General features: G+C 42.9%; 1 protein-coding gene across 1 annotated transcript in view; it reads left to right on the forward strand.

Moving 5' to 3' along the window:
* The window catches only part of LOC138611799 (receptor-type tyrosine-protein phosphatase N2-like), a 199,014-nt gene that overhangs the window by 126,418 nt on the left and 46,583 nt on the right, over positions 1-26,013 (forward strand). Inside the window, exons 11-12 of the mRNA XM_069685040.1 lie at positions 7,388-7,600; positions 19,449-19,646. Coding sequence (XP_069541141.1) covers positions 7,388-7,600; positions 19,449-19,646 — 411 coding nt within the window. The remainder of the gene's footprint in view (positions 1-7,387; positions 7,601-19,448; positions 19,647-26,013) is intronic.

The raw sequence follows: 26,013 nt of genomic DNA on the forward strand, positions 1-26,013 counted from the left end.
TGCAGTATGCAGTATGTAGTATGTAGTATGTAGTATGTAGTATGAAGTATGAAGTATGCAGTATGTAGTATGCATTATGCAGTATGCAGTATGTAGTATACAGTATGCAGTATGTAGTATGCAGTATGTGGTATGTAGTATGTAGTATACAGTATGCAGTATGTAGTATGCAGTATGTGGTATGTAGTATGTAGTATGCAGTATGAAGTATGCAGTATGAAGTATGCAGTATGTAGTATGCATTATGCAGTATGCAGTATGTAGTATACAGTATACAGTATGCAGTATGTAGTATGCATTATGCAAATTGCAGTTTTTATGAAAATAACTGAACTTTTTCCTCGATTTTTTCTTTTCTCCTTCTGAGTTGTTTTGTTTTTCAGGTATTTCTAGTCATTTTCTATTTTATTTCACTTAAGTCACTATTACTTATATCTTCTACGTTTTGCACTTGGACTATGTTTGCTAAATGTTTAAAAATAATACAAAAAATGTCATATTTAATTGAATTTGTTAAGGCTGTGATCTCTTTATAGAGAAACTTTTAACTTCCAACAAAAAATGTTGCCCCCTTCTTTCAGCAGACAGACTTTAATTTGACTTTTCTTAGACTGATAACATCAGTGTCAGTGTTTGATGTGAAACAGAAATGGTCAATATTTCTGATTTTTGCATTTTAAAAACATATTTTTGAAAAGGATTCATTCAATTTAGTTGTTGGAAAATGTTTGGAATTGAAGATATTTAATACTTTTAATTAACACTGATGTAAAAACAGTGACATGGTTGCACCGGTTTTTGAACATTTTTGATATTTTTTTAGTGCAGTTTTTTTTAAATGAAATTTTATCACCGTTTTTTATAATTATCATATCATCATCATTTGAGATACATACCTGAGCTTGATTAAATAATAAACAGATGATTTTTCTTGTGTGTAAATTAATATGGATTTATTTTCGATAATTTTGAGTATCACATTTGGGCATATCTGTTGAAGAGGAAAATGCGAATACTTGACATTGTCTGTGTTTGTATATTCCCCCCATGTTGACTGGACTGACCGGATGTTCCTCTCCAGTTTTAGATGATATCTCATTAGATGCTGTGGGAAGCCATTGTGTCATTTCACAGCTGATTGATTGGAAAGGTGATGTCTTGAATTAAGGACAGAGAGCTCCTCCAGCTTCAGTTTTCTAATAACGATCTTAACAAGTCACAGTCTCTTATAGAGGCTTAAAATCGTATTAAAGTCATGGTGGATAGGAAAACACCGCAGTGACAGTGGAGATATTGGAGCTTGTAACTCAAAGGGAAATCTTTAGCTGCAGGAGTTTCTTGAATCGAGAAGCAGAGGACGAATCTGCCCGAAGATATTTTCCACTAGTTTCCAGAAAACAAGCGAATGTCGCCACTCTGATGGAACAATTTCAGTTACTTTAAGATTTTAAGGCTCAGCGTGAGTCTGGATGAGTTGTAAGGAGGAATGTTTCTCCTCTTCCTCCTTCTTTCTTCATCTCCTTCCTCCCATGCTCCTCTCCGCTCCATTCCTCTTCCCCATTTTTTTTCCCTTTTGCAACCCCCCCCCCTTTCCTGTCTCCGTCCTCACCTCCTCTTTCTCTCTCTTCCTCCTCACTGTCGGCAACATGTGGAGCCGTCGCCATGGCAACGAGGGGAGGTGAAATGTGCTGTAGACAGGCAGGGAATGGAGGGAGGGATGGGAGGAATATAAGGAGGAGCCCCACAGCGCACTTTGTAGTCTCCCTCTCTCTCTCTCTCTCTCTTTCTCTTGGAAAAAAAAAAATTGCATCTCATTCCTGTGTGCGTGTGGAAGTGGGAGAAGCTGCTGGTCTTCTTCCTCCTCTCACTACTCCTCTCTTCTCCGCTCTGAGCGAGGGCTGAATTGCGTCAGAGAACGGAGAAATCTGCTGGTGCATTTTTTCCTCTTTTTTTTTTTTTTGCAATGGATGAGAAGCAGAAAGAAAGAGCAGGAGGAGGAGAGAAAGCCGGGAACTTTCTTTTTTCCCTTTTTTCAAAGGAGAGAAAGGGGATGAAGGGAGGTGATGAAACTCCCTCTGATTCCCACTCACGCTCTCCTCCTCCTCCTCCTCCTCCTCATCCGCTGCCGGCGCGATGCTGTCTCTGAGTCGGTAGTTTCAGTGCAGCCGGACAGGAATGGGAAATAGACGCGGGAGGAGGTGTGTGGGCATTACCTCACCATGGATTTTTGGTACGTTTAAATTGTTATTTTGCATGTTAACATAGTCTGATCACTTTCTGCTGTTGATTGATTTCTGCTATTTATCCTAAAAAATCTCTCTACAAAATGCCAAAGATGATCTGTGCTGCTGTTGCTCCTCTATTCATTCATTCCTCTGTTGGATTTCACAGTCCCCCATTTTTTTCATATCATTAGTTGTGCCATGTTCATTTTGATAAATCTGTGTCAATACATTTCTGATATTTACTTATCGCAGCCAAAAGTAGATTTTCTGAGCTTGGAGAGTAATGGGAGTAGCTGTGGAGTTTGGACATTGATTGACGGCGCGCCCCGGTAGAGGGGTTTCATGCAGCTGCATCTCAGTGTAACATTGCAATAACATTCAATTTAATGGGATTTACTGCTGCTTTCATTTTCTCCAGCTGCGCCCTCACGCTGCAAGAGTGCAAACTTTAAATCTAATAAATCTCATTTAATGTTGCAAGTGACGCTCAACCTGCAGGAGTATCCTCATTTGTATGCAATGTGTGATACACTGAGACATTGGTTCACACTGTTTTGTCTTGCAAAGAATCGGGAGAATGAAAAACACACACGTTTTTAAATGAATGTCTTTATCGGTTACATGCATTTTAAAATTTCAAAGCAAGTCGTGTGTGTGTGGAATTTTGCTTCGGTGCAAGTGAAGTGATGGGTGTACAGTGTGCAGACGTTAGAGCAAGCATGCACAGGTTTATGACTGTGTGTGCACCTGCAGATGTGAGTGTATCAAATTTGAAACCACTCTGATTATCAGAATGTGCAAAACCACACATCAGCCTGTGTGGTTACATCCTCTTACTTACATGTGCAGCTGTGTGTGTGTGCGCACTAATGTGCATGTGTGTGTCGCTAGTGCGTTCCTGCGTGCTTGTTTGCTGAAAGGTTTAGTTAAAACCCTCGGCTGAACTTTTTCAAAGGCCCCGGAATGAATCGGAGGTGAGGGACAGATCTTTGTTTCCTACAGCAGTCGTCCTGAAGGAAAACAATAGCCGGCCGCAGCTCTCCCTCTGACCTTTTTTCACCCGTTCTGAATAAGCCGGAGCCGTGCAAATCCATCTGCCTTTTGTCTATGGGAGCCTGGCTAATCCACACCCCCCTTCACACACACACACACACACACACACACACACACACACACGCACACACACTCAAACCACGAGACCTAACCCCTCCACCACTAAAGCTCTCAAATCCAGCCACCAAAAGTACACACATTTATATCACTGATGTACTGCACTTTTTAAACCAGATTTCTGTGTAAATTACATTAACATTACATTAACATCTGCAAAGGGGATTAACGTAAGAAAATACATTTAAATGCTACATACATGACACATTTCAATGCAAAGCTGATTTTAAAAATGTAAAAAAGGAGAAAATGATTTCTTTTCCCTCTCATTCTGAGGTTTTTCTTTTTTCTATTCAAAGGCGCTGTCTGTCTGTCTACCTGTCTGTCTATCTCTCTGTCTGTCAGCCTGTCTGTCTGTCTGTCTGCAGGGAGTTTGTCTGATATTTGCAGAAAAGGGCTGAACCCAGCAGCGTATACAGCCAGCATCCCTGACAGGGGCTATGGTGATGCTTTTCAGAAATACTCAGAAAGGAGGAGTCGCACACTGTATGTCGAATCACGTTCGCCAATGTGAAATGAAAAATTTGCAAGTACAATCGCTTTCGCTCGGGCAGATGGACAATAGAGGTGGAGGCATGAAAGGAGCTCCCTTCTTCCCAATGCGCTCGGGGAGGCAACATTTAGCTTTCATATTCTCGTCTCTCTGATCAAAACGTGTGATTTTACTCCAGAAACAAACTGGATTTTATCTGTTTTGTTTTTCCCGCCTCACACGATTAAAAAAAATGTAATGAGGGCCAGATTAAAGCCTGCAGTCGTGTTTGCTTTTGGCTTTTAGATACCAAATCAACCCTATTTATTTCCTAGATTATTCATTTTAACCACCGATTGTACCAGAAACACATACTTCCTTTAATGTTCTCTTTGTAGTTCACCTTAGCGGTCGCAGCTCTCTGCATCAACATATAATTTGATCGAAAAGCCACAGAAGGGAGAGTCAAGAAAAAGGCCTCGGAGCCGCTGAGCCGTGCAGATAACCTCTTATTATCGGCAGCAGAGTGTAGGTGACACACTCACACCGAGAATAAGAAACCCTATGCAGAAATGTACTCGACACTTTGCTCAATATTTCTAAGTGTTCGCTTTCGCGCTGAAAAGGTTACACAGTCGTCTGCACAGTAATAACTGCATCTATTGCACTGCCTCGTGTGTGAACGTTCCGCCTCCCATCCTGAGCAAACATTTGATTTTCAATCATTGCAAATTTCTGCTACATCTGCCTTCTGCAGCGCGGGCCGAACGGCTGCTCGTTTTTCATCGCCGAGAACTAACAAGTCACACACACACACACACACACCCACCCCTCTCCTCGAGACGACACACACACACTCCTGCACCCTCCTTTACTGTTACTAACAACTGCAACCAAACTTGATTAAGCAGGTGGGGTCAGGCTACATTTGTTTGAATCAATAGACAGACATGCTAGGCAGCCATGATAAAGAGAGCAAGGGGGTGGAGGTGGAATCAGCGTGTGTGTGCGTGAAGACAGGGGGGGGGCGTGCTTTGGAGAACGCCGGCATCTGTCCCGTGAACGATGACTGAGCTGTTACAGTTAGAGCCTTGAATTATGGGCCATTACTAGCCGAGCTCGATGCAATCCCTCTCCATGAAACTTAATCAGACAAAACAATGAGATGACTCGGAGAGTAAAATGACAAATGAAGTTATTTGATCCGTGGTAAAGAGAAAAAAAAAAACATTTTGCAGAAGATGATTGCAGTGGAAGCATGTGGAATCAGCAGTAATGCATTATTAATGGCCTTGCCAGGCCTACAACACGTACAGGCTACTGCTCAGCTACTTTTGTTTATGATGCTTTCTCACGGCTGATATTTCTGCTTTACATGAGGACCTCATTAATAAAAGGGAACATTTAAAATACACAATCATTTCTGTCTGAGTGCAGTATTAATATCTGCAGACGTACAAATGTAATTTGTTATTTTACTGATTTATGAGCAGCATCAGTAGTAACTTGCGGTTACTAGTAGATAAATCTTTTATGCGTGCTGAATTTCTCACATGTTTGCTCCGCTTTTATTTTAATATTTTCTTCCTTCGCACTGAAAGAATGAGCTTTAGTTTAGCGCGCCCGTCAGAGACGCCCACTGTTTCCTTTCAAGGCCGTCACATTACTATGCAACCAGCTTTTACAGTACGGCTCAGAGCTCCCTCAAGCAAATTGGACACCCCACAAAGCATCGGACAACTGTTGTCCCCCATTGTGGGTCTTTCTGCAGGCACTCTTTATCAGGTGCTGAATGCAGAAGCAGCAATGAATGAAATCATAGGGGGTGGGGTGGCGAAAGAGGGGGTGCATCATCGAGTGGTGGTGGCTGTTTTTGGTGGGGGGGGGTTCACTCCCTGAAACCTCACAAGAATTCCAGAACAATCCGCGCGCAGGGTAGAGAGCGGTTCCTTTTTCCCACCTCCCAGGGTCTCAGGGTTTCTGTGCGCTGACAGGCAGGCAGGAGGGATTCGACAAGGCTTCCCCCTTTTCTCCGTACCGCTTTCAAAGCCTCCTTTCCATTAACTCACCACGCCGCACCTCGCCTAATCTCTGTGACCTCTACCACCGAGGGACAGGGATTTTTTTACCCCCCTTTTTCCCACCCCCTGAGACAAGCCTGCGACCTCTCTGTGAGGTTTTCTCAACTCTTTCCTAGCTGGTACAAAAATACTAAAAACAAGCATCGCATGCCTTCAAATTTTTTGTACCAGTATCTTTTACTTTGCTGCAAAGATGTGAATAATCATTCAAGTCAAGAAAACCTTTTTTTTTTTCACCATAGATTTCTTTTGATTATTCTCTGTCAGGACCAATTGTCGGCCTCGTCATTGGCAGTGCAATTTGTAGCTCTTCTCTTCTGGTTTCTCTCCTCGCTCTTTGTTGTTGCGATCATTACGCCGTGTGTAATAACGGGGAATTATGTTGCCTTTTGTTAACTCTTAGTAGTCAGATATAATGCAAGCAGCAGTTGGAGCTGCGGCTCATAATGAACGGCTCAATAAGACTTACTTCCCCTCGCTCCAAATGATTGCCTCTGTGTTTTTTTTTTTACACCCTCAAGAAGCAGCTCAAACAGAGACTTTCTATCATACAGTATGTGACCATTGTGTTATCTCGAGCAGCAGACTGTGTGAAAAGAAATCTTTCATCTCCAGTTGTTTGCTGAAGGATCTGGTTCTCACGCGTTGGATTAAAGCGCCGCTGAGGTCGGGGCTGGCGAGGCGGTTGCACAAGACGGCTGAGCGTCTGTTGCCTCTGTTCTTAGTGGTACAAAATTCCTCCAGTATAGCGGGCGGTGTGTTGTGAGCTGTCGAAGCACATCCAGAATGCTTTGCTAAACAGGAGTTTATGCATTCTACGCACTCATGGGCACAGATGGTGGAACAAACGCTTGTGATTATACTTTTCATCGAGCACAGTGATATGCATATTTATGTCTTTCCAAAAAAGGAAAAGGAAGACCCATGTGACTTACACTTTCATCTTCTGATGTGGAATCAAAGGTTTTTGGAGGGAAATCATTGAAAGCGTTGGAACGCTTTAAAAGGGTTCAGATAGATTTGTGTCAAACGAAGGATTTTTATTTGATTGTTGTTTGAACCAATTGCTGGATGCTTTAATCCAGTGGTATCAAACCGTGTGCCATGAGAGTCTGCGTGGTTGTTCCAATCAAACACTCCAGCAGATGATTTTGCTGATTGGTTCCTCCTGTCTGATTGATCAGTAGAATCACCTGGTGTAGCTGGAATAAAAGCCTGCACATTTTTAACTACACCTCTGCAGTTTACTCCAAAGCACCTGTTACCGTCGAGAGCGCTGACATTTTTAGCACGTTGGATGAATCAAAACTCTTATCTTGCCTCTGAGAGCACCACACTGTAACTATCGAGCAGCTGCACAGGAAACCACTCATCCCAGATAAAAATAATAATAGGAATGTATTATTAACCCATTTTATGTGTTCTTTTGTGGCCCACAGGGAAGCCAGATCAACCAGATCCCCACCAAGTACAGCCAGGCAGAGTCCACCAAGTTCCTCATCCTCACCGTCGTGTCCATCCTGTGCATCGTGTGCGTGCTGCTGGCATCCACCGTGGTCTACTGCCTCCGCCACCGCTCCCACCACAAGATCAAGGAGAAGCTCACCAATCTGGGGACAGATACTGGCAGCGATGCTACCGCCACCTATCAGGTAGGAGGTGCTACTGCAGCTTTCTTTGAGTAAAGATTTATGTATCTTAGGGTTTTAATAACTTTAATTTGGATTTGGATTGGGGTGGCATAAAACAGTAATGCTTATTTTTAATAGATTTTATATGTCTACTGGTTGTGACCAATGACTGTTTACAAGTTGAACAAAATTGAAGCCAAAATTCCCCCATGGCTGGCGCTGCCATCTTGTGATGGTGACGTCATTTGGAGCCAGAGTCGCGCAGTAGAGATCTGTGGGTGGAGCCACCGCAGCCACTTCCTCTAACCAAAACACACACTTAACTAACCAAAAAGAAACTGCAATGATCCCTCATGTGGCGTATGTAACAGCAGAACAGCTTCTTGTGTTGGTCTGAGGCTAACGTTCACAGATATGGAAAGTTCAGTGACTGTAGTGTTAGTGTTAGTTATGTCTCCTCTCGCTGTTCCTCCTCTCCTCCAAAAAAGATTGACTGCAGGAGCCGGATTTGTCAGCAGAGCTGTCAATCATGAGGCCACACCCCCTTTTTACAGCATCAAATAACTAATTAAAAGTAAACTTGTCAGAAAAATTAACACTTGGACATAAATCAGCATGATAAGAAGTAACTATAATGGCAGAAACCATGTTTGAGAAAAATGTATTTGACGTGTATTTAGATTTTATGGTTTGACTCATGTCCCATCTGTTAACATGGAGGAGGCGGGCCTTATGACCTATTCTGCAGCCAGTCAGCAGGGGGCGACAGAGAGGGTTTGGACTCACTTTTAGGGAGCTGCCATGCCTTCCATCTTGGTTGTGACAAGCTGAGCCAAAGTCTTCTCTCGGTTTTTATTTAAATATTTGTCAGAGTTTAAATTCAACAGACAAAAAAGAAGAGATTAAAAAAGTTTAAAAACTTGAGATAAAATCGTGTAAATCATCCAGCAACCCCACAGATTTATCCTGCAACCACTGGTATGGAAGTGTGTTTCATAAAATATCGGACAGTTCCAAAAAAAATATGTGTAGTCTGTGTATTTTGGGGCCTTTTTATTTGATGTATACCCTTTTTTTATACATTTAAAGAAATACAAAAAAAATCATGCATCCTCCAGTCTATTTTTATCCTAAATTAGCACCACTATCGATGGCAGGCAACATATTCTCATATACAGACAAACACAGGGAACTCGTGGCTAAGGCTGCGAAGTGGTTGAATGTTAAGGTAACAATAAGTGTGTTTGTTTTGTCAGATAAATGAGGTTATGCGAGTGACTTTGCGTTTCACACTGGACTCAAACTGTGGAGAAGGTCCCGTGTTTGTTTGTCCTATCCATCGCCCTGACCACCACCCTCTGAAGACTTTAGTTTGCATTTAAAACTGACGGATGCACTGTGCTGATTGCCGACTGTACTTAGTGCCCTGCTGTAATTTGTTGTTCTGGACGTGAAGCGATATCACCAATCCAACAGGTTTTCCACCTCAAGTCATTTCCATTCCCCTCCTCTGCTCGCTGTAATTATCCTTTGGCCGGAATAGCCCGGTGTGAAATTTAATTTACACAATCCAATATTAAGTGGCTTTTTGAGCAAAGAATTAGATTGAGATTTTTCCGTCTCTCTCGCTGACCTTTTCCCCACCATGTTTTTAAATGAGAGTGGTCCTGTGAGCATTGATTTTATAATGAGCCCAGCCCATCCCCTAAGTGCTTACATTTTATGCTGTTCCCCGGGGATTTTTAACTCCTGAAATAGACTGTGCTGCTGCATCAGAGGTTTACCTCATCACCGGGGGACTTGTGAGGATTCACAATGTAAATTCTTGCATAAAGATTTACTGTTAAACGCAGAGAAAATAGATTAAAGATGAAGTATAAATAATGACTCGTGTTCGAGGATTTAACCACCAATAAAAGAGGATACTGTTTGTGAAAGTCCGACGTTCAACATATCCAATGACAGGCTGACATTTCAGCAGCACACCTTCTTCTGTCTGCATGAAATGTTTGTTTTCCTCAGTGTTAGAAACGTATCTTCACGGTTACTTGCCTCTGAGATTTGCTGCAAGCATTTAATTGGAAAATGCTAATTAAAAATCAAACCTAAGCCTGCATTATTTATCTGTTTAATAGCTAACAAAAACATTCGTGTTGTTCATTCTTGGGAGGTTTTACTCAGCCCTGCGTCGCTCAGACTCCCAAAGCTCCTCCGGTAGATTCTCTTTCCCTCTGTCGTCTTTATCGAGTCTCGACAGCGAGCCGTCGTCATCCTCGGTGAAAGACCTCAGTGTTCAGCTCCCATCTTAGCCGTGTAAGCCTCGTCTCTTTGTCAGCGCTGCTGTGTGGAGGGGTTCCCTCCCTGGGCTTGATTCTGTCTGTGTGTGTGTTTGTGTGTGCATGTCTCTAGGGCTACATGCAATTAAAGCAGACAGGAAGCGGCAGGCTGCCTGACGGCCTTACTACTGCAGCTCCTTCTCACTGGCTGTCAAACACACGCTCACACGGGGCGTACTCACACAAACATGCACTAACACACACACACACACATTCATGCACACACTCAGCAGCTACTGCATGTTAATGATTCTTGCCCTTGGCGCGTTTTTGTTTGAGGCCTCACTTCACACAATTACACACACACACACACCATCCTCCCTTCACGTTGCCGCGCTACTAGCTCCCCCTGAATCCCCTCCACCTTCAGCTCCCCCGGCTTGTCAATCAAACATTCCCGGTGAAACCGCGACATGGGATTGGCCGACGCTGACAAAGGAGACGTTGATTGACAGGCGTCGACAGAGGAGCGTGTGCACCGTGTCTGAGCGCTGGGCGGGGAGTTGGTGGATGAATCTTGTCAGATAGTCCCTGGATTACTCCTCCGCCGACATGGGAGTCTACATCTGTCGCCTTCAGTTTATCTTTACATCTGATTTGAACTTTTATCAGCACCTAAAAGTCTTCTTTTTCCTCGAGGTAGAAGAAACTATGAGCCCAACAGGGAAAGATAATTTCATGTGATTGCAGGAACTTTTTGCACGGATTTCCCTCAAATCAAGAGATATTATCTTAAAGCAATATTATCTTATTTAAAGATATCATCCCCCTGCAGCATGAAATTTCTTGTAACAAGAGAAAGGAACAAGATATCTCAACATATTTGCATATATTCTCAAGTTTTTAAGACATAAGTATAGATTAAATGTGTTTCTTAGTTGTCCCTTTTTAGCCTCCCTCTGTCTGCCTCGCACTGCGTCGGTTTACTCTCTCTGTCTCAATTCAATTTCGACGACCTTCACCGACGCGATAACATCATCTTTGCACTGCCAAACAATAAGTGCAAAACACATTTCCAGTACATCTCGATTTAGATTAAACAAGCAAACAATAAGTCTTGTTCCCTGACTGTCCTAAGCCTCTTTTCTCGCTGTGTCAATTCTTATTTCCTGTCGTCTTCAGCGTCCCTCTCGTCCTCCTGCTCCGTTATCTGATAACAACCTTTCATTAAAACTGATTTCTACCACTAATATGACCGAGAGAATGTTACATATCATACAGCTAATCAATTTCATACTACTGGTGTTTGGTGAGACCTTCTCTGAACTGATTCTGAATTGATTGCACTTATTATTACATTTCGTTACTGTTGGGTTAGTAGCAGAACAATGGGATTTATCTTGTGCATCCAGTGAATTATCAAAGAGGCGTTCATGGCTGGTGATGGAAAATATTTCTGTTGTCTCTGAACAAATAGTTTTAGACCACAAAATAACCTAAAAGCTCTGTAGTTCACAGGATTTAACGTCAACAACATTTTCAGTGAAGATAATAGTATCTCCAAACACTCCTGGTTTTCAGTAGTACTCTATTGAGCTTAACACTTCTGATTGGTTTAAAGGTATAACAAGTAGGATTTTCCCATTTCAGCCCCTCCTCCAGGGCTCTTCATCACCAGAAGCTCACTCTCACTTTCTCGTGCGAGAACACGGCCACCCCGCCGAGCTGACACCAACAGCGTGCCAGTTACCGTTGCACTACCATGCTAACCGCCGGTGCTGGACAGGCACCTACCTGTCCAACAGAAAGAAGGCCAACTGTGCATCGCTCTTTCGCCATGTTTCCCGGTCTGAATGGGGCCCAGTTGCTAATTTGAACCACTCACCTCTACACTGTGATTGGCTCAGGGAACCACGACATCACCCCTCCTGAAAACGTCCCATGCAAAGCAAAACAAACAGAATGGATGCAGAGTGAAGGATCTTACAAGGGTCTGCACACACACTCACCAACACACATGTATAGAGGCCCATAGTGATGATTTATATTAAATTACATTTGCAAAAGTCTATATTTTATTTTTGAGGAAAATCCTACTTATTATACCTTTAGGGAATTCAATCAAACCAGCATTTGTTCCTAGATATGGCAGAATATGTTCCTTTGGTCTTGACTGTATGGACCAATGACTGTGTATATAGATGGACGATACGTCTCCATCTGCTCCCAATGTACAAAAGTGATGCCAAAATAGCCCACGTGATAGGCGCTGCCATCGTGCGACGGTGACGTAATTTGGAGCCAGAGACTGCGCAGTAGAGATCAGCTGGTGAAGCGGCTGCTAACCAAAACACACACTTAACTTACCGAAAAAACAGCAAGGATCCCGCTCGCCGGCGTGTTTAACAGCAGAACATCTTCTCTGTGTTGGTCTGAGGTTAACATTCACAGGTATGGAAACTTCAATGACTGTAGTGATTGTTTTTAGTTACGTCTCCTCTCGCCATTCGTCCTCCACTCTGCAGTTACAAATGGTTCGTATGAACTGGACCTGTCTCTCTTCCGCCCTACGCCACTGGTTGTAGTGTGAGAGTAGAGTAAACACGCCTGCTTCCGAGTCTGGTACAAACTAACTGAATGTTTAAAGATCGGCCATTGATTACTCACCATTGAATAACATAATTGTTAAAATACAATCATTAATAAAAAAGGATTTAAAATACCAACCCTGTTTAAGCTTTATATTCTTTATAGGCTAAATACTCAGATCTCTGGTACTTGTATTTTTAGTGAAATCAATATCTCTGGTTTGAAAATGATCACATGTATTATCTTCAGCACAGACATATTTGTAACAGTATTGGGTCTTCCCTCTCCTCTCGCCTTCCTTCAACCTTCAGTCCCTTGTCCCCCAGCCTCCCTCGGCTCCACCATATTGTCTCATGTTCCCTCTTTTATTTGTTTGTTTGTTCAGGCACAGAGGCAAAGCACTCGGGTGAAGGCCCCTACATTTGTTTTGGTCAGGAGGGCATGTAAACAGAGGCGCCCCTGTGGGCCTGATGGGCTCTGCTGACACACCCCGACCCCAACACCCAGGCTTCCTGCCCATTAGCGGGCTTTTATAAAGAGGGGGTGCTTTGGGTGGCACACGCCTCCCGTCTTTGACACGCCTGTGGTCGCCTCGGGGTGATGCATGATTCGAGACGGTCATGTGGCGCCAAGTGGATTCCCTGGCATGATGCCCATGAGAGGGGGCTGCTGGGGTTTTTCTTTTAACCTTTATTCATGCAGGGAGGGTTGATGAGGCAGACCGACACTGATCACACAGATTCATTACCACGCGTCTCTAAAGTCACAGGAGAAAATGTTCAAATCTTTTATTGCTTTCAAGGTGAGCACTCCCTTCTCTCGTGCCTCAGCCATGTTCCATTAATTTCTTTCTTTCGTCTGCCTTTGTGTCGATGCTTTCATTTTGTTTCAGGGCACTTAAGAAATTTGTCTTCAGGGCATAAAATAAATGAATGTCGGTAGTTTTCCAGAAGCAGGAGAAATGTTTATTTCATTTCATAATGAAAACATTCAAAGCAGGAGGACTGTTGGACATTGCACTGACAGTTATATAAATAACATGCTTTACTTTATGTGATCAGATTTACATTTCAATCATGACGTACTTTTTTGTAGCATTCAGGGGTTCACTTTATAATAAATGTCTGTAAATATCACATCATCTCTACCAAGTGTTTTTCAAATGCTGCCATACATTTTGTGATTGATTTTCTGGCTCCCAGACAACATTTGTTTTCATCAATTCCGTTTGTTTTTAAAATCAATTTGAAAAGACTTAGTAGAGATTGGTAATCCATCATGGGGAACATTTATCCACCTTCAATTACTGTCAAAGTTAATGCAGTTGCGGGAATGAATGGGCCATCCTCTTACATCAAAACCAGACTGCCACAAAGCGTGCATTCATGAGCCGCACTGTCAGAAAAATGAATCCAGACGACAAAAAAATTAGCTAATATGGATGTCCTGGGAAGGATAATATTCTCATTTGTTACATTTAAATGTCTGCTGTCTGGCACAGGCCGAACTATTGGGTGTCCTTGAATACACCAACTACGGAGGATTTCAAAAGAGTCTCTGAACGCAACGGCACCAATGATTTGAAAGGTTTGAAAAATGAAGACAAGGTCCAAGAGTCTGCAAGTTAATGTTTCATAAAATATACGGAATAATTGAAAACAACAAATTACAGAAAGACAGAAAATACCCTTTTATTAACATTGACAGTTACATGAAGCAATGTATTTAAAACAATGGTATTATAATCACAAATGAGCGAGTACATAGACATTTATTATCATGATCAAGCTCATTCACCATACTCATCATTTTCCTCTGACGTCACGTTTAAATGCTGATATAATGCTGCTATGGTGCTGCTGTGTTCCAGGTAATAAGTTGAATATAGTGTAACGCTGGGAATAAGTTCCTGTTTATGTTTGCTGTTGTTTTGCAGTTGTTTATTAAGGGAGGTGTCCAGCGTAGTGGGTAATTGGCTGAGAAGTTCCGTGGGAGGTAAGAGGGAGTTATTATATAGCTACTTTTAAGTGGAAGTTTGGCGTTCTGGGGAGGAGAAGACGCATGTGGAGCGAGCGAGAGCTGAGTGGGAAAAGCACTCAGCCAACCTGTTTGTTGTTTGTCAGGGGACGCCACAACCTCGGGTTAGCTGTGGCTGCGACAAGGGAATAAATCTGGGCTTTGTTGAGCTAGCAACGCACATCGCCTCTTCCTCGTTCTTCCTCCATCCGTCGAGCTACCCAGCAACGCTACAATATTTAAAGGACCAGTTCGCCGATTTTCAACCTTAGTCCAATCATGCTATCATGGGGAGCTTATGCTATTATTATTTGGCTTTGTGCCTTTGGAGGACGCTATCCTCTTCTCCAATGGGTCCTGGAAAACCTCCGCCAGACTACATAAAACTCGTCATCTGGCGGAGGCCAGGGAGCTCGCTAAATTACACTTCAATCTAGGACCCCCGCCTCTGATGTCATGTCTCGTTCAAAATTGTTAGGTTTTTAATGTAGACTGCAGACCTGAAGATTTTTTAGACGATCCACAGGTATATTCCTGCTCAATGTCCTTGACTGGAAAACGGTATCTCACTCCAGTGTCTCTCGCTGGGCCGTGCCTTTCAGAGGGAGTGGTGCAATGCACGCTGGGTGTTGTAGGAATGTAGAATGGGCGAAACCACGAGCTGTTTGTACAACTTTCTCCACAGCTACGGCGCCAATCTCAAATATTATTGCTTCTATCGATTACAAAGAACACCAGCTTTGACTGAAAGTGGCTTTTTCCAGGGACGAAATGCTCCTTTAATGAAAAGACAGTTGAGAGTAAAAACCCAGAGCCAGACATCGGGCCTTATTTCAAAGTATCACGGCTCATGTGATAACCTGCTAGCTTCCTAGCTAACAGTAGAAAGTGGCTTTAAACTGGAATTGGTTGAATGCTACCATTAGCTATTGTTTAACGGTAGCTAATGGGTTTCCCAATATGTTGTTTTACCTTGAAAAATGGCCCAGTGTCCCTCCGAATTTTCACTTTTCTTTGTGTTTGAAGTTGCTGATCAATCAAAGAGCGGTGTGACTACATGTATACCACTTACAGTATGAAACAGAGCAGTATGAAGTCATAACAACATTTGAGCTTCCCAAACCATAGTACAGTTGGTCCATAAACTCCCCTGCTGCCACGCTAAGAGGCTGTATATTTGTGGTGGAAGTGTATCGGCCTCACCTATTGTGCCATTAACAGCATTAATACACAGCTGATGACAACATTGAAACAGAGCTGGATAATGCACACCCGACTCTCATCAACATCGTAAACCACAGTGATTAACGTAATGCGTCACGCCGCCTGATGAAGTGTGTCTCGGTGAAAAATCAATACGCTGTAAATAAAGATACTTGTGTCTGTATGGCTGAGCTCGGGGAGGGGAGGCGGTGGGACTTTGCTGTAAATTTGCACTGTTTAGACTCTAAACCTGTCCTGGGTTATATTGTTCCTTCAAATTTTTGCCTTTTTGTCCTCTAATTGGCTCTCGGGGGGAAGCCATTTTGAAACCATTTTAATTACATCATAAAAGAATATGCTGCTGCGGCAAAGTTCACCGCGAGGGCTCGTTGAAATATGAATGCTGTTGATCATGCGTTTCCCCTTCCCGACAAAACACCACATATGCAGCGTGTTGGGCTAATTGGGCCTCATTTAACATCCACAACGGTCAGACCAATTTTTTGAGCCAATATTTGGCTTTTATTAAACATCATGATTTGGCCAGTTGGTGAGAGCCAGCTCTGGTATCACTGAAACTCCTTTACTGACTGTAACAAATGAATGACATTTAACCTTCTTGCCGAGGCGCTAAGCTGAGAGTTTTAATGTTTCATGAAACTTCAGATGACTTCTCTCCTGATGTGACATTATTTCAGTAAAATCGTTGACAGTTTGGCATGAAAGTGATCAAAAACAAAGGTGATCAATGGATGAAATTTGCAGCTTTATTGTTCATACCTTTATTATTACAAGATGACCATACATTGACATTTTGACCCCGATAAATAGGTCTATAGATTCAGGACTGCAGAATATATTAGGCTCGGGTCCGGACCTGTTTCGACGTCCATTTTTGAGCTCTATTTTTGATGTCCATTTTTTACCTCGATTCTCGACGTCAGGTCCGGACCCGTTTCGATGACCTGTCTCGTTTTTTGACGTCCGTTTTCGTCGTCCATTTTTGAGATTGATTTTTGACAAAAACCAGATTCAAAAACTGAAGTAAAAATTCAACCTCAAAAACGGACGTCAAAACAGGTCCAGACGTCGAAAATCGATGTTTCATGAAACTTCAGATGACTTCTCTCCTGATATGACACGATTTCAGAACAGTAAACTTGTTGACAGTTTGGCATGAAAGTGATCAAAAACAAAGGTGATCAATGCGCGAAATTTGCAGCTTTATTATTCATACCTTTTTTATTACAAGATGACCATTCATTGACATTTTGCCCCCGATAAATAGGTCTATAGATTCAGGACTGCAGAATCTATTAGGCTCGGGTTTGAAGCTTCCTATAGTATCCGTCTGCACCCTCTCCGTTCACACTCATGCGTGTTTGTGTTGTCACTTTCCCCAGCCTGAGCACAGAAGCACTTTAATAATCTGCACACATTTATGAGTCCGTGTCCGAGCTCGTAGATCAGTGTCAGCGTGCCGACCTACGAGGATATCAGTCACATCAGATACAGACTAATGAAGGCCTGCTCACATTACCTCCACCGTCAATCAAACACCTCGTCAGTTAATCATCAGCATCTCTCTCATTAAGAAACACAGATACCCACTGAGATTGAGCCCGGGTCTTCTGTTGCAGTCAGCGCCCTTTGGAGGTGATGTATGGTTTCTCATACAGAGGATGTGACAGGTGACATTTATCGTTTTAACTTCGCAGTTATATTGCAGGCAATGATGTGATGTGCTTATCCAGGGTTACATACAATGAAATGGGCAGTGGACGTTTATTGTCTCACCTGAGGGCTGACATTTTGATCACTGATGGATTTATCAGTCCTGTAGAAGGGACAGCCTTCTTTTTCCTTTGAGTTTGTTATGGATAGACATATACTGGAGGTGATCATGTTCAAATAAGACCGATTTACTGTGACATCAAGTGGTGGATAGGATGGAAGTGTTGGTTGGTTTGTCAGTCAAATGCCTTAAAAACTGTTGTTTGAAATTTGGTCCACACTCGTTTTATCAGTGGTTTCAATCGGGATGCTTGGCACAATGATTTAAGAGAAATTTTCCTTAGTACAAAATGATGTATAGACTTATTTCTTAATTGTGCATAAATTCTGTGTTTATGTGGGATGTAGACGTCAAATGAGAATAAATTAATAGGATTAGTCGATTCAGATGTTGAGGAAATGTACATATTCATTTCTCTTTCAAATTAATCTCGCCTGCTCATCTAACTGATCAATAACTTCAACAGGAAACTGAATCAAAGTTAGCCAAAATAAAGAGATCACATCGTTTAACATGGGTTCCTTGGTTGTGGGCGTGTATTTACATAGCAGTCAGTGGCTTTCTACGCTTCACTGACGCGCAGCAGCGGGGAGAAATAGACTTGAAAGACGACGTAAAACGAACGGAGCAGCAGAAAATTACCTGCATATTACGCCTGCCCCCCGCGCAGCACACGTGGCTGGTGCAGATTGCAGCATTGAATAACATTGGAGCGGTTCTGACCCGGCACACGCCTGACAAAAATGCACTTCAAATACGTCGCCTGTGTAGATTCCCCTTTAGGCCCAATCTCCACTCTCACTGACTCACAGGCTTGAGGGCACGTCCCCGCTAAGTTTGTGAGGGCTCAGTGCTTTCAAACTATCAAACCGTCAAGTGCAAAAGGGCTTTGATGCAGACTTTCCAACACCTTACACCTTACAGCATACCTGCAGACGTTCATAGCTTATAGTGAAAAGGAGACATATAAAATGTGGTTGTTCTGCACCCCACACAATGTGCATTAATTCATTGTAGTCAAACACCCAGCAAACAGAAAACGGCAGTACGTTCAGGCAGATTAATGAAGACATTGTTTTTATGGCTGAGACGCTTTGCGTGAAACTTTTTGTAAAGTTTTATCGAGCGAAGGCTCGCCGAGCACGCATGCTGTTTTGCACTGATATCCAGGAAGCTGGCCTGTGTATGTTCACTGCAATGAGCTTCAAAATATGTCACTGCTTGCAACCAGTCTGCAACATTTAAATGAGCTACTTTTTGCTGAAAAACTCTGCAGACTGAGCTCCTGAGCTCCTGAGCTCGTGGTCATGTCGTGGTTTTCTCAAGTCTTTACTGAGGTAAAGGTCAGAACACTTGATTCACTTTTCCTGCTGCCTGGATCCACCTCTCACGCACACATCCGCTCATTAAGCAAACCGTGGCCATTTTGCTTTTGTGTCTTTCAGCCTTTAAACTTTCAAGTACAGAAGGAGAATTGAAATAATAAGCATGAGAATGAGCAGTATAAAGATGACAACCTTTGACAAAGCTGCCTTTGATGACATTATTGTTGTTCTGCATTGACTCAAACAGCCAATTAATCTGTAACTGCAGATGTTTCTCCACTAAGCAAAGAACTTCATTAGTTCTCTTTACAAGGTTGGGAGAGCGTCTTCCTGGCGTCCCAGCACAGCACCAAATCACTCCTTTTCTGCCTCCCTGGCGAGGGCTTGAAACGTGTCTGTTTTAAGGTCCATTTGATGACAAAAAAGGCATGTAATTGTTTAAAAAGAGAGTGCCTTTGAGTTTCCTTGTGATTTATTTACAACACCACAATCTAGAGCACAGCAAACTAATCCATCTTGACTTATTTTGAGTCCAGGCAGCACTCCATCCTAACATTTCTAACATTATAAGAAATATTCACTGGTTTAGAAAAGCGATGATGTAGTTCACGTATTCCTAACTGCATGACGACAATGACTCACCTGTCCCTGCATCCTTCCTGTAGGAGCTCTGTCGGCAGCGTATGGCGGTCAAACCTCCGGTGGAGCGCCAGGAGCCCATCTCCTCCAGGATCAACAGTGTGTCGTCTCAGTTCAGCGATGCCGGTCAGGCCGTCAGCCCGTCAGCGCGGAGCAGCGTCTCCTCCTGGAGCGAAGAGCCTGCCCACTCCAACATGGACATCTCCACTGGTCACATGATACTGGTGAGTGTCCTGTTGGGTCACCAATCATCACATGAAGGTCCTACTTCTGCGCTAAATATTGTAATCGTGCTGCATTGAGGTTAGAAGAATAACACTCATTTACTGGGGTAATAAATCAGATGTGGCCTCATTTTGCAACCAACTGTGTCCCCCCTGCTAGCCGTTAGAAAGAAAGCAGGTTTAAGGCGCTTCCTCTAGAAGCTAGGTCAACTTTTTATATGCAGTCTATGGTCTTGTGAAGCGCCTAGCTGTTTCTTTGTTGCTAAAGAACCCATCCAATCAGAGCTGTGTAGGCGGGATGAAGAATGGGGTTGCTTTTGTCATGTGCTCGAGGTTTAAGCTACTGGCAGACAAAATGGCAGCAAACCATGTGATCCGCACGGAAGAGATGAGATGGATGGCTCTTAAACGGTCATACTTCTCTAAACATTGTGGAAAACATTAAGATAAACCCTCCCAGGAACCATTACAGCAGCTTATGTGTTCTTTTACAAGTACATTGGTGGGATGAATCTATCCCTAAACGGTTATGGCAGAACAAAACAAAATACCATCTAATCCCAAGCTTACCTATGCATGAACACTACTGAAACATTAAGTGTCGATTCAGTCTGATTATCCGATTAAGTTCATGCGTCAATAACAGGTCATTTAAATAGTAGATTTACCCTATAAAAGAAAAATCACACTGTAATCTTCTTAACTTTACATTCCCAGTGTTTTCTGCGTTTGTGGGTTGTCTCTAAAAACAGTTAGCAGAAATATTCCATGCTCTCCCTTTTCTCCTGCCACCTGCTTCTCCCACTCCTTACAACCATTTACGTCCTTCAAAAACCGCTGAAACTACAGTGCTTTTCTTCCACGTCTCTGTTTCGTCTGCGTCTCTGCACATAGCCGCCTTTTCTCTCGTCACACACATGCACACACTTCTCTTTTTCCTCTCATCTCACTCCCTCTCTCATCTTCCTCCCTGTTTTTTTTTTTGGGTTTCTGTACATCTCATTACACCCACAGCTTCCATAAGCAGGCTTCTTACCCTCTTCTATCCCGCAGATGAAAATCTCTATTGAACCTCAGTCGCATTCTCTCGAGCGCCATCGTGATTGTGATACATAGCTATTCACTTCAACCGCCCACCACCCTCAGAAACACCACCTCCTCATCCTCCCAACCCCAGCCCACCTGCCCCCACCTCTCTCTCTCTCTCTCTCTCTCTCTCTCTCTCTAACTGTCTCTCTCTTCACGCATTATGAAGCTGCCGGCGAGATGTGACAGAGCGGGCTTTTTGATGTGTTCAATAGGCACAGAGATACTAATTACCCCTGAGATTTGCACCACAGTTGTGTTTAGCAGAAATGACTCCCTTTGCAGCCCAGCGCCACCGCAGAGAGCAGCTCTGTTGTTTTACACAAATCCTGCTTAATGCACCCACAACAGAATATGGTGCGTTTGATGCGCCGTGGTCATATGTGGATGAAAATAGAAACGAGACGGCAAGGTTTGAACTTCCTCAGGTACATTTGCTTTGTCTTCGCCAGACGAAGCCTTCTCAGCAGAGGCGGCATCACTCGAGAGATGAGAGGAATAAAATGGAGTGTTGCTCATGCATTGTGAAGTATCCATTCGGTGTGTGGGCCACAGATTACTGAAATGGTTATAATATAGGCAGTAATATGTTAATTCTGTGAGGGATGCAGAGAGCCCGAGTGCATCTGATGCGGATGGGTGTGATGATTAATAGCTTTTTGTGTAGGTGATGGAGATGAACATCTCCTTGAATGCTAATATTCCACTTAAATCTTCTTCAAATTAACTTCAGAGTTCTAAGAGACATCTTAAAAGCAACAGGCCTGATGCAACAAACTTTCCGTATTCTTATCCTACATGCAGTGGTGGCATTACACTTATTAATTACATGTAATTTTTCAAACATTTTACTTCTAAGAGTCGTTGTTTTGTAGAATACTTTCTACTCTTACACGAGTAAATTTGCAAAATGTACTTTGTTACATTGGGCACACGTCTCGCTACTTTTATTGACACATTTTTAATATTCAGCTGGGTTTACAGACACGACAGCTATTGTCCGTCAGCGAGAGACAGACAGGCTTCTAGCCAATCACAGCACCACATATTGAACGGTGGTGAGGCTGTAGTGGCTCAACGACTGCCCTTCAATTGACTAACCATACAGTTCACGATCATGGCAGATGAAGAAATGCCGTCTCCCTCAGAGGCGAGGTTAAGTTTATTCATATAGCACATTTCAGCAACAAGACAATTCAAAGTGCTTTACACAGAACAACAAAAGCAAAGAAACACATCATAAAACAAGATGCAAATAAAAAAAAACAGAAGCCAAAAAAGCCAGAGGAGGAAAATGCACATCCCTGGCCCAACATTCAGGACCTGTACTAGGCTACATGTCTCTTACCTTTTCTGTTCATACTCAGGTTATACAACCATCTTCACTGTACAAACCCTGATAACGAAAAGCACAAATTGTCACACAAGACGACGTGTTTTGCCCCTTTTTTGGGGCAAATTTGAAACTGATATGAGGAGGAGAAGAATTTCAGATTGTAGGGCATCAAGCCCTGCTGTCTGACATCAGCAGACAGAAACATAATGTTATTTAGCAGTGAGAGAATTTGTTTCAAAGGACGCAGAACAATTAGAAAATATTATTAGTGCAGCTTGAAGCAATTGACGTGATTTTTACAATAAAGTGAAGAGAATATACATTTTTCATGAAAGTCATTTTTGTTGTATATTTTAGTTTAGTCAATGCATCATATGTAAACCTAAAATCTACTAAGAATAAGAGGCTATAATGGTTATTTTACTGCCTTTAAAAAAGGTAAACGTCACAGGTGAAATTAATTCTACCATTATCAGCATCTCTATGTAGACAGAGATGCTGTAGACAGGCGTGGAGGGAGATAAACAGGAAGTGAGACGCTTAACAGCCTGATATTAGGAAGCGAAATATAACACACTGAGCTCTGAGTGTTTCAGCACCTTGGACAGCTCCACACATACAGTAATGCAAACTGCACCTCTGAACGGTCCAGGCCGTCTCCATCCTCCCACAACAGAAACACTTAACGGCAGAGGGGAAGTTACATAATGTCATTGTCCTGTGGAAACCAAGTATCTCAAAAATGTCAGCTTTATTTTTTTTTTAGGAAGAAAAAAAAAAACCTCACTTTTAAAAGCCAGAAGGTCACGTTGTTTTCCTTTCCCACAGAAGGGCACAAAAACCGTCTGCGGAAATCAACAGTTACAAAGTATTAAATTGGAGTTATGAGGTTTTCACATAACAGTGACAATCTGGGAAATTGCTATTTAATGTCTTTTACCGCCCCCCAATCATCGTCTTTAGTGAAGGTTTTATGGATTTGCCGCCGTCTCCCGCTTTTTATCCGTCCTCCATCTTTCATTCATTAGTTTTACTGCATCTTGTTGCTAATTTTATGTTTTCTTTTACTCATTTTCCACCTTTTTTCTGTCTACTAATCCTCCCTCTTCCATTACTTCCTTCCTCTTTTATTGCATGTTTTTTCCTTCCAGTACTTTTCATACTATCCATATTTTTTTCCAAACTGTTTAAGCATCCTTCTCCTTGCTGTCATTTCTCATGTTTCTTTGCATTGATCCCTCGCTTTTTTCTCTCTTTCTGCTATCCCTCTTCCTCCTCCTTCCTTTCCACCCTGTCAGGCCTTGTTACAAATTATGGAAAGAGAAATGACAATTTGGTACAGCTCATATTTTACTCATGCATTTCTAGCTGTCAATTTTACAAAAATATTCACACTTACAAGGGAACTCATTTCAGATTCACATCATGATGTCTACTAGAGACCGAGCACCCGAGTTTCATGGCAACAAAACCCAGTCGACACGCTTAACAGAAAGTCAGAGCCGAGGGAGACTGCGGCGTCACAGCGAGAGACCAAATCCATCACAAAGTGAGACGAGCGCAGCAGCCCCGCCATGAAAAAGCAAATATTTCATCTAACGCCCTGCCACACAGTCGAGTGAGGCAACTGTTGAACGATTAATAAAAAACACGGGGCGTCGAAGAAAGGAATAACGTGATAGCTGATGAGCTGCAGCGCCCCACCTCTCTCGCCAAACCCTCCCACCTCCCCAAAAATTAATTGCCTCTCGTAAACTAAAGCAAATTCCATGTCATCATCCGCCCACTGATTTTAATTTGAGGAGAAACAGCTTTCACCATCTTATCTAAGTTAATGTATTACTTGGTCCCATGTGGCAGGGACTCAGCAACCCCCACACCACCACCGCCGCCCCCCTACATCCTCTCTGCTTGTGTCTTAAGAGGATTAGTCGACTCTATATATAAAGCACATTATCTTGTCTTTTGTTGCGGGCCAAGTAAGTGTTATAGATTCTGCAGCAGAGAGAGCCTCCGTAGAGATTAACCGTGCTGGGGATTGGTTGTGGTCGGGCTCTTCGTCGCTCACCAGCGGGCCAGCTGGGATGTGATCTGTGGAGTTGATAGGTCGCAGGGCAATGGACGGAGGACGAGCAGGGCTTCAGGAAATGGATGTTAAATCACTCTAATGTGCTCAGTTGAGGAGGAGGAAGCATTCAGCTGCAGAGAAGTTAGACTCATGTATCAGGATGATGTCAGCGATTAACTAAAAATAAGACAGCAGCGTCTGGATGAAGGATGGATGCAGGTTGACTGATGATGATTTATCACATGTTTGTTGTAGAATTCATAAACGGGAAACACTTTACCTGAATGATGTGGATGCAATATTATCATCAAATTCTTTTGGGGATATTTGGGGGGTTTCAGGATTATGTATTGGGATCAAAATATTGGCAAAGCATTCTGCGTCTTGCACAATGTCCCACTTCAGAGTGTCACTTATTTCTATCACTGAAATATATTATATTATATATGAATATTATATATACTAATACATTAAAAAGTGGTAATGCTAAAGGTCAGTGATATCAAGCTTGGTAATCTGCATTTATTGCTGTAGCTGTATGATAAATGTATTGGAGTAAAAAGTCTGTTCCTTGAAATACTCGTCTACGAGATGTTCTTCTTCTGCTGCCTGGTCAGTTGGTTTGTTCATGTTAAAGTGTGTTACAAAAAAAAGTACTGAAGTCAAACCACACCACAAACAAACTAACCAATCAAGACAGCAGAAGAACCCAGACTACCACGATCTGCAAGGTAAACGTTTTTGTCTGGTGGCTTTGAAGACAGCGATGCAACACCTGTTTCTGTTTTCCAAAAAACGATCTTACCTTACCAACAGGCTTATCTCCGTATGCATTCTTTCTATAATTTTGTCAGGCACTTAGAATAACAATCTGAGTCAGCCGGTGGCAAAAACAAGCACTTTTAGTGGACGTTTTTTAATTGGGCACGTTTGGCCACAGGGATTACTTTGCAGCCATTAAAGCCTGTTTAGTCGCTGTCCGCGAAAGCAATCCGCTGGAGCAATTTCAAAACTTTTTGCAGCCATTAGTCATGAAGACCCCCAAATATTTAAGAACAAGTCATGCTCCAGGTTGTAAGAAAAACCTCTTCCCCTGTAAAGAGCTCTTGATAGAGTTGGATGCTTTCACCACAGGACACTCTGTGCACCCTGCTGAGCCGCAGCATCCCGGTGCATTTTCCCTCCTCCACTTCCACTTTTGTAGCTGTCGATCGAAAATGGCGGCTGCATTACATCACCTCCCCTGCGATCGCTGGCTTTCAGGCCGCAGCTTCTACAGGTGCTCAGATGTGTCAGAGCCACAATGGCGACTTGGGCCGAGTCTTATTGCGTAGCTGTTTTTTTTTTTTATTACGCACCTTTGGCAGCGGTAAGCCCCCCCCCCGCAGTAAGGGGATTATTCAGTGTTTGGCCGACACATGGTGATCTCAGCACCTCCTGATTGGATTGCAGTAATCCCTTTACACAGCCACAAAACCCTATTACTCCGGCATTAGAGAGGGAGAGAGAGGGAGGGGGTGGAGGGTGGTGGGGGGCATCTGATGGAGGACAGTGTGTGTGCATTTATGTGACTGATGGCAGAGCATGTGTTACATGGTATTGTGTATGCATGTTGTTTGAACACACACATAGGCGTCTGTGTGAGTAGGCGTCTGTTCTTTCGATGTATGTGGATTCTGTGTGTGTGTGTGCGTGTGCACCGCAGCTGAAGCTTTTTGCGCGGCTTCCCGCAGCCTTGTGTATACGTATCAGTGTGTTTGCTATGCATCGGAGCGAGGGTGTGTGGGTGGACTGTGTCTTTGTGTGTGTGACCTTTATTTGTGGATTGTGCTTTAGATGTGTGTACGTGCATTTTCTTTATGTTTGTTTTCTGTGTG

Source organism: Semicossyphus pulcher, unplaced genomic scaffold, assembly GCF_022749685.1.
Source record: "Semicossyphus pulcher isolate SPU_LCO1_2020_fin unplaced genomic scaffold, fSemPul1.0.p SCAF_7, whole genome shotgun sequence".
Classification (NCBI taxonomy): Eukaryota; Metazoa; Chordata; class Actinopteri; order Labriformes; family Labridae; genus Semicossyphus; species Semicossyphus pulcher.